General features: G+C 49.8%; 1 protein-coding gene across 1 annotated transcript in view; it reads left to right on the top strand.

Moving 5' to 3' along the window:
* The window catches only part of c8g (complement component 8, gamma polypeptide), a 212,190-nt gene that overhangs the window by 172,029 nt on the left and 23,656 nt on the right, over positions 1–16,505 (top strand). The window contains exon 3 of the mRNA XM_070863264.1: positions 15,497–15,673. Coding sequence (XP_070719365.1) covers positions 15,497–15,673 — 177 coding nt within the window. The remainder of the gene's footprint in view (positions 1–15,496; positions 15,674–16,505) is intronic.

The raw sequence follows: 16,505 nt of genomic DNA on the forward strand, positions 1-16,505 counted from the left end.
CCACAGTGCTGTCAGTCCGTGGGGTGAAGGGGCTCCCACAGTGCTGTCAGTCCGTGGGGTGAAGGTTCTCCCACAGTGCTGTCAGTCCGTGAGGTGAAGGATCTCCCACAGTGCTGTCAGTCCGTGAGGTGAAGGAACTCCCACAGTGCTGTCTGTCCGTGGGGTGAAGGGTCTCCCACAGTGCTGTCAGTCCGTGGGGTGAAGGAACTCCCACAGTGCTGTTAGTCCGTGGGCTGAAGGAACTCCCACAGTGCTGTCTGTCCGTGGGGTGAAGGGTCTCCCACAGTGCTGTTAGTCCGTTGGCTGAAGGTTCTCCCAAAGTGCTGTCAGTCCGTGGGGTGAAGGTTCTCCCACACTGCTGTCCGTCCGTGGCGTGAAGGAACTCCTACATTGCTGTCAGTCCGTGGAGTGAAGGTTCTCCCTCAGTGCTGTGAGTCCGTGGGGTGAAGGGTCTCCCACAGTACTGTCAGTCCGTGGGGTGAAGGTCCTCCCAAAGTGCTGTCAGTCCGTGGGGTGAAGGGTCTCCCACACTGCTGTCAGTCCGTGGGGTGAAGGTTCTCCAACAGTGCTGTCAGTCCGTGGGGTGAATGGTCTCCCACAGTGCTGTCAGTCCGTGGGGTGAAGGGTCTCCCACAGTGCTGTCAGTCCGTGGGGTGAAGGGTCTCCCACACTGCTGTCAGTCCGTGGGGTAAAGGTTCTCCCACAGTGCTGTCAGTCCGTGGGGTGAAGGGTCTCCCACACTGCTGTCAGTCCGTTGGGTAAAGGTTCTCCCACGATATTGTCCGTGGAGTGAAGGTACTTCCACAGTACTGTCAGTCCGTGGGGTAAAGATTCTCCCACATTGCTGTCCGTCCGTGGGGTAAAAGGTTCTCCCACAGTGCTGTCAGTCCGTGGGCTGAAGGAACTCCCACAGTGCTGTTAGTCCGTGGGGTGAAGGTTCTCCCAAAGTGCTGTCAGTCCGTGGGCTGAAGGAACTCCCACAGTGCTGTTAGTCCGTGGGGTGAAGGTTCTCCCAAAGTGCTGTCAGTCCGTTGGCTAAAGGTTCTCCCACACTGCTGTCCGTCCGTTGGGTAAAGGTTCTCCCACAGTGCTGTCAGTCCGTGGGGTGAAGGGTCTCCCACAGTTCTGTCAGTCCGTGGGGTGAAGGTTCTCCCACAGTGCTGTCCGTGGGGTGAAGGTTCTCCCACAGTGCTGTCTGTCCGTGGGGTGAAGGGTCTCCCACAGTGCTGTCTGTCCGTGGGGTGCAGGTTCTCCCACAGTGCTGTCTGTCCGTGGGATGAACGTTCTCCCACAGTGCTGTCTGTCCGTGGGGTGCAGTTTCTCCCACAGTGCTGTCAGTCCGTGAGGTGAAGGGTCTCCCGCAGTGCTGTCAGTCCGTGGGGTGAAGGGTCTCCCACAGTGCTGTCAGTCCGTGGGGTGAAGGGTCTCCCGCAGTGCTGTCAGTCCGTGGGGTGAAGGGTCTCCCACAGTGCTGTCAGTCCGTGGGTGAAGGTTCTCCCACAGTGCTGTCAGTCCGTGAGGTGAAGGAACTCCCACAGTGCTGTCTGTCCGTGGGGTGAAGGGTCTCCCACAGTGCTGTCAGTCCGTGGGGTGAAGGAACTCCCACAGTGCTGTTAGTCCGTGGGCTGAAGGAACTCCCACAGTGCTGTCTGTCCGTGGGGTGAAGGGTCTCCCACAGTGCTGTCAGTCCGTTGGCTGAAGGTTCTCCCAAAGTGCTGTCAGTCCGTGGGGTGAAGGTTCTCCCACAGTGCTGTCAGTCCGTGGCGTGAAGGAACTCCCACAGTGCTGTCAGTCCGTGGGGTGAAGGGTCTCCCACAGTACTGTCAGTCCGTGGGGTGAAGGTCCTCCCAAAGTGCTGTCAGTCCGTGGGGTGAAGGGTCTCCCACACTGCTGTCAGTCCGTGGGGTGAAGGTTCTCCAACAGTGCTGTCAGTCCGTGGGGTGAATGGTCTCCCACAGTGCTGTCAGTCCGTGGGGTGAAGGGTCTCCCACACTGCTGTCAGTCCGTGGGGTAAAGGTGATCTCCCACAGTGCTGTCAGTCCGTGGGGTGAAGGGTCTCCCACACTGCTGTCAGTCCGTTGGGTAAAGGTTCTCCCACGATATTGTCCGTGGAGTGAAGGTACTTCCACAGTACTGTCAGTCCGTGGGGTAAAGATTCTCCCACATTGCTGTCCGTCCGTGGGGTAAAAGGTTCTCCCACAGTGCTGTTAGTCCGTGGGGTGAAGGTTCTCCCACACTGCTGTCCGTCCGTTGGGTAAAGGTTCTCCCACAGTGCTGTCCGTCCGTGGGGTAAAAGATTCTCCCACATTGCTGTCCGTCCGTGGGGTAAAAGGTTCTCCCACACTGCTGTCCGTCCGTTGGGTAAAGGTTCTCCCACAGTGCTGTCAGTCCGTGGGGTGAAGGTTCTCCCACAGTGCTGTCAGTCCGTGGGGTGAAGGTTCTCCCACAGTGCTGTCAGTCCGTGGGGTGAAGGTACTCCCACAGTGCTGTCTGTCCGTGGGGTGAAGGTTCTCCCACAGTGCTGTCCGTGGGGTGAAGGAACTCCCACAGTGCTGTCAGTCCGTGGGGTGAAGGTACTCCCACAGTGCTGTCTGTCCGTGGGGTGAAGGTTCTCCCACAGTGCTGTCTGTCCGTGGGGTGAAGGTTCTCCCACAGTGCTGTCTATCCGTGGGGTGAAGGAACTCATATAGTGCTGTCAGTCCGTGGGGTGAAGGTTCTCCAACAGTCCTGTCTGTCCGTGGGATGAAGGTTCTCCCACAGTGCTGTCAGGAAGTGTGTTCCAGGATTTTGACTCAGCGACGATGAAGGAACGGCGATTTCTCTCCAAGTCAGGATGGTTCATGACTTGGAGATGTCGATGTTCCAGTGACATTGCTGCTCTTGTACTTCTTGGTGGTGGAGGTTGCAGGGGAGGGAGGTGGTGTCCAAGTAATATCAGTGCATCGTCGTGATGATACGCACTGCAGCCACAGTGCACCGGAGGGGGCAGGGGCATGGGCGGGGGCAGGGTCGGGGGCTGGATATTGAGTCCACTTACAAGGGCACCAATTAAAGGAACTGCTTTGACCTGGATGGTGTTGAGCTTCTTGAGTGTTGTTGGAACTGCACTATTCCAGGCAAGTGGAGAGTATTCCATCACACTCCTGACTTGTGCCTTGTAGATGGTGGAGGGCCTGGTGAGTCAGGAGATGAGACACTCGCTGCAGAATACCCAGCCCCTGACCTGCTCTTGTAGCCACGATGTTGATATGGTGAGTTCAGTCATGCTTTTGGTCAGTGGTGACCCCTAAGATCGCGATGGTAGGGATTCGGTAACGGTGGTGGCGATGGTGGGGATTCGGTTACTGTCGTGTATTCAACTGTTATTGTAATCCATGTATAAACTGACCGAAGTTGTACACTGTGAGAACATGACCACTAGGTGGTGAACTTGTGCGAGAAGGGCAAAGCGTTCCAGACTTCGTGGCAGATCTCTGGCGCCTGGCGAGCCTATGTAAGTTCCCAGATGCATGCAGAGCGGAGATGCTGCGAGACTTTTTTATTGAGGGCATCGGGCACGCTGGGGCTTTCAGGAAACTGATTGAGACCAAAGACTTGACCCTGGAAACGGCGGCTTTGATAGCCCAGATATTTATCTCAGGGGAGGAAGAGACCAGAATGATGTTTGACAAAAATCTTAGTTTAAATGCAGCAAATGGACAGGGAGTCAACATTGTTAACGTGGGACACAGTTCTCCAGGCAGGCAGGGGCAATCGGGCATGCCTGAGCATGTAGTCGAACCCAAAGGGGGAATTCAACAGAGACAATGGCTAGCTGAACGGTGATTCATGCCATCGCAAGGGACAATGCGGCCAGTAATGGGGCCATCAACACCTGTTAATGGTGCGCTTAAGGACAGTTACAGAGACAGTCAGAGACGATCGACTGGTAATGGACCTTTTGTTTCCAACAACGGGGCCTCCAGCTCATGCTGAAGGTGTGGAGGCAAACACCCAGCCAGAGCTTGCAGGTATCAGCAATATACCTGCAGAAACTGCAACGTCAGCGGTCACTTGGCGCGTATGTGCAGGAAGCCTGCAGCCAGGTTGATCTACGAGGAGGACGGGCCCGATGTAAGCACTACGAGGCCAAATGAACACTGGGGGAAATCGCTGAAAGCTGAAGTTCAGTGTGTTCATGTGGAGTACATATACAGTTCATATACCAGGACGCCACCGATAATGATGAAAGTGCTCCTCAATGGCATCCTAGTATCAATGGAGCTAGACACAGGGGCCAGACAGTCCCAGATGAGTATCAAACAGTTCAACAAGTTGTGGGCGTCCAAGGCCAGGAGGCCAAAATTATTGCCGATTGACGCACAGCTACGGACATATACAAAGGAGATCATTCCGGTGCTCGGCAGCGCCATAGTAGTCGTGACCCACAAAGATTCGGAGAACGGATTGCCACTCTGGATTGTCCCGGGGGATGGTCCCGCACTACTGGGGAGGAGTTGGCTTGCTGTCATGAACTGGAAGTGGGGCGATGTCAATGCAATTTCTTCTGTGGAGCGAGTATCATGCTCACAGATCCTGGACAAGTTTGACTCATTATTTCAACCGGCATTGGCACTTTCATGGGGACCAAAGTAGTGATTCACATAAACCCGGACGCCAGGCCAGTCCACCACAAGGCCAGAGCGGTGCCATACGTGATGCAGGAAAAGATAGAAGGCGAATTGGACTGCCTGCTGAGGGAAGGCATCATCTCGCCAGTCGAATTCAGTGACTGGGCGAGCCCGATTGTGCCGGTGCTCAAGGCAGATGGGTCGGTCAGGATATGTGGTAATTACAAGGCCACCATCAATCGGGTGTCACTCCAAGACCAGTACCCGCTACCGAGAGCGGAGGATCTCTTTGCGACGCTATCCGGTGACAAACTTAAAAAAAAATTGGACCTGACCTCAGCTTACATGACCCAGGAGCTGGCGAGTGAGTCGAAGAAGCTGACCACCATCACTATGCACAAAGGGTTGTTTGAGTACAACAGATGTCCGTTTGGAATTCGCTCGGCCGCCGCAATCTTTCAATGCAATATGGAAAGCTTCCTCAAGTCGATTCTAAGGACGGTGGTTTTTCATGACGACATTCTCATCACGGGTCGCGATACTGAAGAACACCTCCACAACCTGGAGGAGGTGCTGCGCAGACTGGACCGGGTAGGGCTGCGACTGAAAAAGGCGAAGTGCTTCTTCCTAGCTCCAGGGGTAGAATTCCTGGATGAGGGTCGCAGCAGACGGGATCAGCCCTACTGCGTCCAAAACGGAAGCAATTCAGAGAGCACCCAGACCCCTTAACACGACGGAGCTGCGTTCGTTCCTGGGACTCCAGAACTATTTTGGTAACTTTCTTTCCAAATTGAGCACGCTGTTAGAGCTGCTACACGTGCTCCTACACAAAGGTCGAACATGGGTCTGGGGGGACAGCCAGGAAAGGGCTTTTGATAGAGCACGCAATTTGTTATGCTCCAACAATCTGTTAACACTATATGACCCATGTAAGAAACTTGTTTTAACGTGAGATGCGTCGTTCTATGGGGTCGGGTGTGTGTTGCAGCATGTCAATGCCAAGGGTCAGTTATAGCCGGTAGCTTATGCCTCCAGAAGTCTATCCCAGGCAGAAAGGGGCTACGGGATGGTAGAAAAGGAAGCGCTTACAAGTGTATAGGCAGTAAAAAAAATGCATCAGTACCTGTTTGGCAGGAAATTTGAGCTGGAGACAGATCACAAACCCCTAACGTGCCTTTTGGCCGACAACAAGGCCATAAATGCAAATGCATCGGCCCATATACAGAGGTGTGCACTCACGTTAGCTGCCTATGACTATACAAGTCGGCACACACCGGGCACCGAAAACTGCGCCAATGCACTCAGCAGGCTCCCACTAGCCACCACCGAGGGGGCAACCGAGCATGCTGCTGAGATGGTCATGGTTGCTGAAGCTTTCGAAAGCGAAGGCTCACCCGTGACAGCCCGTCAGATCAAAGTCTGGACAAATAGTGACCCGCTACTGTCTTTCGTCAAGAAATGTGTCCTTAATGGGGACTGGACAGCCACGTATGGGGCATGCCCTGAGGTATTTAAACCATTTCACAGGCACAAGGATGAACTCTCGATTCAGGCTGATTGCCTACTATGGGGAAACCGAGTAGTCATGCCCCAGATGGGCAGAGAGGTGTTCATCAGAGAACTCCACAATGAGCACCCAGGCATTGTCATGATGAAGGCAATTGCCAGGTCACACCATTGGTGGCCAGGGATAGATGCAGATCTGGAACTTTGTGTTCTCAGGTGCAACACATGTGCCCAGCTGGGCAATGCGCCCAGGGAAGCCCCCCTTAGCCCCTGGTCCTGGTCCGCCAAGCCATGGTCATGCATCCATGTGGACTACACAGGTCCTTTCATGGGCAAAATGTTTTTGATTGTAGTAGACGCCTACTCCAAATGGATCGAGTGTGACATTCTTAATTCAAGCACATCCTCTGCCACGGTAGAAAGTCTACAGGCAATGTTCGCTGCCCATGGTCTACCGGACGTCTTGTTAAGTGACAATGGCCCGTGCTTTACAAGCATTGAGTTCCAGGACTTCATGGCAGGAAATGGTATCAACCATGTCAGAACGGCACCATTCAAGCCGGCCTCAAACGACCAGGCAGAACGAGCAGTGCAGATAATCAGACAGGGGATGCTCAGATTCCAAGGTGGTTCCCTACAAAGCCGCATATCACGCCTCCTGTTGGCCTATAGATGCCGACCACACTCGCTCACAGGTGTTCCACCCGCAGAGCTGCTAATGAAAAGGATGCTCAAAATCAGGTTATCCCTTATACACCCCACCATGAAAGAAATTGTTGAGAGCAGGCGCCAGTCACAATGTGACTACCATGACAGGAATGCGAGGCGCGATGTATTGATGTCAATGACCCTGTCTTTGTCTTCAACTACGCTGAGGGCCCAAATGGCTCGCAGGCACTGTGATTGCCAAAGAGGGGAATAGGATTCTGGTAGTTAAACTTACCAATGGACAAATCTGCCGCAAACACGTGGGATCAAACAAAAAGGAGGTTCAGCAACTCCATAGAAGAAGCAGAGGAAGAACACGATGTAGAGTTCACTCCACCACAGGTGACCGAACACCAGAACCAAGTGGAGGAGAGCCCAGTCACTGTGGGCAGTCCGGACAGGCCTGAGGCACCGCAAACAGCAGCCACTCAGGCCAGCGCCCAACAACCGGAGCCCCAACTCAGGCGCTCTACAAGGGAGCATAAATCACCAGGGAGACTTAACCTGTGATCCCAATAAGACTTTGGGGGGAGGTGATGTCATGCATTCAACTGTCATTGTAACCCATGTATAAACTGACCTAAGTTGTACACTGTGAGAACATGACCACTAGGTGGTGAACTTGTGGGAGACACTCCTAACCTGGACTTTCAGGTATAAAAGGGGAAGCTCCACCCACCTTCATCACTTCAGTGCAGGCTAATAAAGGTTACTGGTCACAGAGTGACCTTCTCTCACATATGGGCCTCATGTGTATTTATACTGTATAGTAAGGGCCTATTAGTTATGGTGGTGGCGATGGTGGGGATTCGGTAACAGTCGTGCTGTTGAAGGTCAGGAGAAGGTGGCTGAGCTACCTTTTGTTGGAGATGCTTATCACTTGGCACTTGTGCGGCATGAATGTTATCTTCCCTTGTCAATCCAAGTATGGATGTTGGTCAGGTCTTGTTATAGGCCGTCATGGGACCGCTTCACTATCTGAGGAGTTGCGAATGGAACTGAACACTGTGCAATCATCAGCGAACATCCCCACTTCTGACCTTTTGATGGAGGGAAGGTCATTGATGAAGCAGCTGAGGATGGTTGGGCCGAGGACACTGCCCTGAGGAACTCCTGCAGTGGTGTCCTGGGGCTGAGATGATTGGTCTCCAATAACCACAACCATCTTCCTTTGCTCTCGCCATTGACCTCAGTTTTACTATGGCTCTTTGGTGCTACACTCGGTAAAATGCTGCCTTGATATCAAGGGCAGTCACTCTCACCTCACCTCTGGAATTCAGCTCTTTTTTTCCATGTTAGAAGTGGGGATGTTCGCTGATGACTGCACAGTGCTCAGTGCCATTCGCAACTCCTCAGATAATGGAGCAGTCCATGCCCGCATGCAGTAAGACCTGGATGACATTCAGGCTTCGGCTGATATGTGGCAAGTAATATTCACGTCACACAAGTGCCAGGCAATGACTATCTCCAACAACTGCCCTTTGACATTCAACATCATTACCATCACTGAATCCCCCACCATCAACATCCTGGGGTTCACCATTGACCAGTAACATAACTGGACCAGCCACATAAACACTGTGGCAACAAGAGCGGATCAGAGGCTGGGTATTCTACGGCAAGTGTCTCATCTCCTGACTCCCCAAAGCCTTTCCACCATCTACAAGGCACAAGTCAGGAATGTGATGGAATACCCTCCACTTGCCTGGATGAGTGCAGCTCCAACAACACTCAAGAAGCTCAACACCATCCAGGACAAAGCAGCCTGCTTGATTGGCATCCCAATATAGGTAGAACTAGGAATGAGGTTCTGCTGAGGGAGTTTCAGGAGTTGAGATCCAAATTAAAAACCAGAATCTCAAAGATAATAATCTCTGGATTGTTACCTGAGCCACGCGCACTTTGGCATAGGGACAAATGGGTTTAAATGCCTGGCTCAAAGTGTGGTGTGGGAGAAAGGGGTTTCAGTTCCTGGGGCACGAGCACCAGTAGTGGGGAAAGAGGGTGCTATTTCATTAGGACAGGCTCCACTTAAACCGTGCTGAGACCAGTGTCCTGGTGAATCAATAACTAGGGCAGTAGACAGGGCTTTAAACTAATGAAGGGGTGGGTGTGGGAGGATTCAGGAAAGAGTAAGTTTAAAAGCAGCAAGAGAAATGTCAAGTCCAAAGAGCAGAGCAGAATTTTGAGTAAAAGTAAGCAGCTTGGGTCAGGAAGGGACAGAGAGAGTAATAAAGGTAATAGGGCATCAGTGACTAACGTGACATCAGGGAAAAGTAGAGAAAAGTCAAAGTTAAAGGTAGTATATCTGAATGTGCGAAGCATTCACAACAAAATAGATGAATTAATAACAAAGACAGAAATTAATAAGTTTGATCTAATAGCCATTATGAAGATGTGGTTGCAAAGTGACCAAGGTTGGGAACTAAATATTCCAAGATACTTAACTTTTATAAGAGATAGGGAAAATGGAAAAGGAGGACGGGTAGCCCTTATAGTAAAGGATGGGATAAAGGCAGTCGAGAGAAAAGATCTTAGCTCCGTAAATCAAGACGTAGAATCAGTTTGGGTGGAGCTAATAAATAGCAAGAGGCAGGAAACATTGGTGGGAGTTGTTTATAGGCCAGCTAATATCCAGCAACAATATTCCTGTCACTTGAGTGCGAGACGAGAGGATTCCTTCCCAGCCAGCGAGGGTCAGCCTCTGCAGGAGAGAAAAATGGGACCTCCTCATGACATCCTTAGCAACTTTTGCCACTGACTTTGCCGTGACCTGGGTTTCATATTGCTGAGTGTAATGGAGTGGATTGGTTATCTATGACATTAACCTGTGTCTTCGCACTGTAGAGCTAATGTAAACTGCTGCATTTAGACCCATCCTGCTATATCGCTCACATTGTACTTTACATTAATTCAAGCAGTATCACAGGATGTGATAAATGGGCACTTTCCAAGGTTAGAGAGTAACCTGCCATCCATATTGGAGCAAGTTTCATATAGAAAAGTCCAACCGAAAATTATGCTTATGATTATGTTTTAAAAGCAACCAGCAAAATGTGCTTGACCGAACTCCAACCTTCACTATCTGACCACTTTTCATATTTCACTTGCATTCAGCAATTCTTTTGTATTTTCACCGTTGTCTTGGTAAAGCCAATAATACTGCCTTAAATAACATGAATGACATGGTAAGAACATAAGAACATGAGAATTAGGAGCAGGAGTAGACCCTCAAACCTGCTCCGCCATTCAATAATATCATGGCTGATTATCGACCTCAACTCCACCTTCCCGCCCCATCTCCATATCCCTCGATTCCCCTAGACTCCAAAAATTTATCGATCTCAGCCTTGAATATATTCAGAGACTCAGCATCCACAGCCCTCTGGGGCAGAGAATTCAAAAGATTCACAACCCTCTGAGTGAAGAAATTCCTCCTCGTCTCTGTCTTAAATGACCTTCCCCTTATCCTGAGACTGTGACCTGCTAGTTCCAGACACTCCAGCCAGAGGAAACCACCTCACATCCTCTACCCTGTCAATCCTCTTCAGAATCTTGTATGCTTCAATGAGATGTTCACTCATTCTTCTAAACTCCAGAGAGTATAGGCCCATTCTACACAGTCTCTCATTATAAGACAGCCCTTTCATCCTAGGAATCAATCTCGTGAACCTCCGTTGTACTGCCTCCAAGGTAAGTATACCCTTCCTTAGATATGGAGACCAACTGTGCATACTCCTCCAGGTATGGTCTCACCAAGGCCCTGTACAATTGTAGCAAGACTTCCTTACTCTGATACTCCAACCCCCTTGCAATAAAAGACAACATGCCATTTGCCTCCCAGAGTACTTAAGGAAGTGGCCCTGGAAATAGTGGATGCATTGGTGATCATTTTCCAACAGTCTATCGATTCTGGATCAGTTCCTATGGACTGAAGGGTAGCTAATGTAACACCACTTTTTAAAAAAGGAGGGAGAGAGAAAGCGGGTAATTATAGACCGGTTAGCCTGACATCAGTGGTGGGGAAAATGTTGGAATCAATTATTAAGGATGAAATAGCAGCGCATTTGGAAAGCAGTGACAGGATCGGTCCAAGTCAGCATGGATTTATGAAAGGGAAATCATGCTTGGCAAACCTTCTGGAATTTTTTGAGGATGTAACTAGTAGAGTGGACAAGGGAGAACCAGTGGATGTGGTGTATTTGGACTTTCAAAAGGCTTTTGACAAGGTCCCACACAAGAGATTGGTGTGCAAAATCAAAGCACATGGTACTGCGGGTAATATATTGAAGTGGATAGGGAACTGGTTGGCAGACAGGAAGCAGAGAGTCGGGATAAACGGGTCCTTTTCAGAATGGCAGGCAGTGACTAGTGGGGTGCCGGAGGGCTCAGTGCTGAGACCCTAGCTCTTTACAATATACATCAATGATTTGGATGAAGGAATTGAGTGTAATATCTCCAAGTTTGCAGATGACACTAAACTGGGTGGTGGTGTGAGTTGTGAGGGGGACGCTAGGAGGCTGCAGGGTGACTTGGACAGGTTAGGTGAGTGGGCAAATGCATGACAGATGCAGTATAATGTGGATAAATGTGAGGTTATCCACTTTGGGGGCAAAAATGCGAAGACAGAATATTATCTGAATGGCGGCAGATTAGGAAAAGGAGAGGTGCAACGAGACCTGGGTGTCATGGTTCATCAGTCATTGAAAGTTGGCATACAGGTACAGCAGACGGTGAAGAAGGCAAATGGTATGTTGGCCTTCATAGCTAGGGGTTTTGAGTATAGGAGCAGGGAAGTCTTACTACAGTTGTACAGGGCCTTGGTGAGGCCTCACCTGGAATATTGTGTTCAGTTTTGGTCTCCTAATCTAATGAAGGACATTCTTGCTATTGAGGGAGTGCAGCGAAGGTTCACCAGACTGATTCCTGGGATGGCTGGACTGACATATGAGGAGACATTGGATCAACTGGGCCTTTATACATTGGAGTTTAGAAGGATGAGAGGGGATCTCATAGAAACATATAAGATTCTGGCGGGACGGGACAGGTTAGATGCGGTTAGAATGCTCCCGATGTTGGGGAAGTCCAGAACCAGGGGACACAGTCTTAGGATAAGGGGTAGGCCATTTAGGACTGAGATGAGGAGGAACTTCTTCACTCAGAGAGTTGTTAACCTGTGGAATTCCCTGCCGCAGAGAGTTGTTGATGCCAGTTCATTGGATATATTCAAGAGGGAGTTAGATATGGTCCTTATGGCTAAGGGGATCAAGGGGTGTGGAGAGAAAGTAGGAAACGGATACTGAGGGAATGATCAGCCATGATCATATTGAATGGTGGTGCAGGCTCGAAGGGCCGAATGGCCTACTCCTGCACCTATTTTCTATGTTTCTATGCCTTCCTTATTGCTTGCTGTGCTTGCATTCTAGCTTTCTATGTTTCTTGCACAAAGACAACCAAATCTCTCTGAACACCAACATTTAAAATTTTCTCACCATTTAAAAAATATTCTGTTTTTTTATTCTTCCTACCAAAGTGAATAACCTCACATTGCCTTACATTATACTCGATCTGCAACCTTATTGCCCACTCACTTAGTCTATCTTTATCCCTTTGCAGACGCTGTGTGTTCTCCTCACAGCTTACTGTCCCAGCTAGCTTTGTATCGTCAGATATCTTGGATACATTACAACTCGATCCTTCATCTAGGTTATTAATATAGATTGTAAATAGCTGAGGGCCCAGCACTGATCCTTGCAGCACTCCACTAGTTACAGCCTGCCAACCTGAAAATGACCCGTTTATCCCTACTCTGTTTTCTGTCCGTTAACCAATCCTCTATACACGCTAATTACCTCCAATCCCATGAGCCCTTATCTTGTGTAACCTCATCTATATCACCACCATGCACTGTGGTATATTTTTACATCTCTGGGACACCATCTGGAAAATGTTGCCCTGCACCTGCAATGTGGAAAGAGACTACGTGTGAAATATTACCAACCCTGTTGCTCGCCAGTATTTAAATCCTGGGCCGAGCTGGCTGCCAGCCCATTTGACAGTTGCATGAACTTGCTTTAATTGGCAAAGTACATTTTTTAATGTGCTCAAGTTATGAGTAATAATTTCCAGCTGCATGCCTGAAAAATATGTGCAATATTTTAGACAAATAATTCAAAAAGCTTAGCTGAATGTACTTTGAGCATGTTGGGCTTTCAATGCACAGGATATGCTGTGGTCTGGTCTGGTCTGGTCTGCCTGGTGATGATGCCAAAACAGCAAATTTGAAATTTTGTGGTAATGTGGTCAAATCTATTTTAATTTATGAAACTTTAATTGCACAAATTGGATACAGGTGAAATAAAATGATCCTAAAGAAGTTAAGCACCCCAGTTAACCCTTACTACACATCCACTGATGGTCTATTGGGTAAACATGCTGCCTAGTGATGTACTCGGATATACAGGCCAGTAAACCCTCATCTCTCTTCTTCTCTGTGCTGAGTTATCAGTACTGGGAACAGCTTGGCTAGAGGCGCAGCTAGTTCTGGAGCACCGGTCTTCAACACAACAGTCAGGATGTTGTCGGGGCCCATAGCCTTTGCTGTATCCAGCGCACTCAGCCCATTCTGAAAGTCATGTGGAGTGAATCGACTTGGCTGGACACTCGCACCTATGATGGTGGGGACCTCGGGAGGAGGCCGAGAGGAATCGTCTACTCTGCATTCCGTGCACACATCAGCCTTGTCTCTTGCAGCTGCGCACTGGGCTCCACCAACGTTCAGGATGGGGATGTTCACGGAGCCACCTTTGCCTGCTTGTCCACCACCATTCGCGACTGGATTTGGCAGGACTACAGAGCTCTGCTCCGACCCATTGGTTGTGGGACCACTGAGTTCTATCTACAGCCAGCTACTTCAGTGGTTTAACCAGCGGGTCACCCCAAGACAAGATAAGAGCTCACAGGGTTGGGGGTAATATATTAGCGTGAATAGAGGATTGGCTAACTAACAGAAAACAGAGAGTGGGGATAAATGGGCCATTTTCAGGTTGACAAACTGTAACTAGTGGGGTGCCGCAGGGATCAGTGCTGGGATCCCAACTATTTACATTTTATATTAATGACTTGGATGAAGGGACCGAGTGTAATGTAGCCAAATTTGCTGAAGATACAAAGATGGTGGGCAAAGATTTGGCAGATGGAGTATAATGTGGGAAAATGTGAGGTTATCCACTTTGGTAGGAAAAGTAAAAAAGCAAATTATTATTTAAATGGGGAGCAATTACAAAATGCTGTGGTACAGAGGGACCTGGGGATCCTTGTGCATGAAATGCAAAAATTTAGCATGAGATACAGCAAGTAATCAGGAAGGCAAATGGAATGCTGGCCTTTATTGCAAAGGGGATAGAATATACAAGTAGGAATATCCTGCTCCAACTGTACAGGGTATTGGTAAGACGACAGCTGGAGTACTGCGTGCAATTTTGGTCTCCTTATTTAAGAAAGGATATACTTGCATTGGAGGCAGTTCAGAGAAGGTTCACTCGGTTGATTCCTGAGATGAAGGGGTTGTCATATGAAGAAAGGTTGAGCAGGTTAGGCCTATACTCATTGGAGTTTAGAAGAATGAGAGGTGATCTTATCGAAACATATAAGATTCTGAGGGGACTTGACAGGGTAGATGCAGCGAGGAAGTTTCCCCTCATGGGGGAATCTAGAACTAGGGGGCATAGTTTCAGAATAAGGGGTCACCCATTTAAAACAGAAATGAAGAGGAATTTCTTCTCTCAGAGAGTCGTGAATCTTTGGAATTCTCTACCCCAGAGAGCTGTGGAGGCTGGGTCTTTGAATATATTTAAAGCGGAGATAGACAGATTTTTGAATGATAAGGGAGTCAAGGGTTATGGGGAGCAGGCAGGGAAGTGGAGTTGAAGCCAGGATCAGATCAGCAGGCTCGAGGGGCCAAATTTCCTGCTCCTATTTCTTATGTTCTTATATGGAGAGCGGGTGGGTAGGTGAGGTTGGGGGATATGGGGAGAGGGTGGGTAGGTGGGGTTGGGGGATATGGGGAGAGGGTGGGTAGGTGGGGTTGGGGGACATGGGGATAGGGTGGGTAGGTGGGGTTGGGGGACATGGGGAGAGGGTGGGTAGGTGGGGTTGGGGGATATGGGGAGAGGGTGGGTGGGGGGGGTTGGGGGATATGGGGAGAGGGTGGATAGGTGGGGTTGGGGGACATGGGGAGAGGGTGGGTAGGTGGGTGTGGGGGATATGGGGAGAGGGTGAGTGGGGGGGGTTGGGGGATATGGGGAGAGGGTGGATAGGTGGGGTTGGGGGACATGGGGAGAGGGTGGGTGGGTGGGTGTGGGGGATATGGGGAGAGGGTGAGTGGGGGGGGTTGGGGGATATGGGGAGAGGGTGGATAGGTGGGGTTGGGGGACATGGGGAGAGGGTGGGTGGGTGGGTGTGGGGGATATGGGGAGAGGGTGGGTAGGTGGGGTTGGGGGATATGGGGAGAGGGTGTTTCAGTGGGGTTGGGGATATGCTCGAATTCTCTCCCTGTGAGAAGGATTTAGACTGGGATTCAGGCCTATCACACAGGCTGTGTGTTTTTAATGATAAACCAGCGTTGACCTCTGTCATCGGTAAATATTGCTCCATTACTGGAAACCCTAAAGAACACGCTGGGCAGACATCTTCCCTGTCTCCAAACCATGGCGTCTATGCGTTTAATTTACCTTTGTGCGTTTTGTGTAATGCTTCCCTCATGTGGAGGTGAGAGACGGCGGGCACCAAATCAGAGGGTGGGTCCCATCGACCGGCTCAAGGCTCACAGCAACTTCAATCTTCAGCAGGTAACAACACAATCTTTCAACCTCACCTGTAAGGCCGGCGAGAGCCCTTGCTGCCAGCTGTACCAGGCTGCTGAGTCACCCTCCAGTTTGTTCTCCTGGTCAGAAACATCCTTTTAACCCCCAGCAGGGTCCAGCTGTTCTCCAACCACAGGAAAATCAGACAATAGTGCAACAAACTGGACAATAGTCAGTGAGGGGGATCGTAACCGACTGCAGGAGGACACAGACAGGCTGGGGAAATGGACAGACACGTGGCAGATAAAATTTAACACAGAGAAGTGTGAAGTGATGCATTTTGGTAGGAAGAGTGAGGAAAGGCAATATAAACTAATGGTACAATTCTAAAAGGGGGTGCAGAGAGATCGGGGGGTGTATGTGAATACATCTCTGAAAGCGGCAGGGCAGATTGAGAAGGCAGTTAAAAAAGCATTTGGGATTCTTAGCTTTATTAACAGAGGCAGACAGCACATAGGTGGCTCCATAGCTCAGGGGTTAGAGCACTGGTTTAGTAAACCAGGAGTTGTGAGTTCATATCTCACTGAGGCCCACTCAAAATTAGCTCAATTTTTTCACTCGGAGAGTTGTTAATCTGTGGAATTCCCTACCGCAGAGTTGTTGAGGCTAGTTCATTGGATATATTCAAGAGGGAGTTCGATATGGCCCTTGCGGCTAAAGGGATCAAGGGGTACTGAGGGAATGATCAGCCATGATCTTATTGAAGGGTCTACTCCTGCACCTATTTTCTATGTTTCTATGTAAAAGCAAGGAAGTTGGGCTAAACCTTTCTCGAACACTGGTTCGGCCCCAGCTGGAGAACCGTGGCCAATTCTGG

The sequence above is a fragment of the Pristiophorus japonicus genome, chromosome 20 (genome assembly GCF_044704955.1).
Source record: "Pristiophorus japonicus isolate sPriJap1 chromosome 20, sPriJap1.hap1, whole genome shotgun sequence".
Lineage (NCBI taxonomy): Eukaryota > Metazoa > Chordata > Chondrichthyes > Pristiophoridae > Pristiophorus > Pristiophorus japonicus.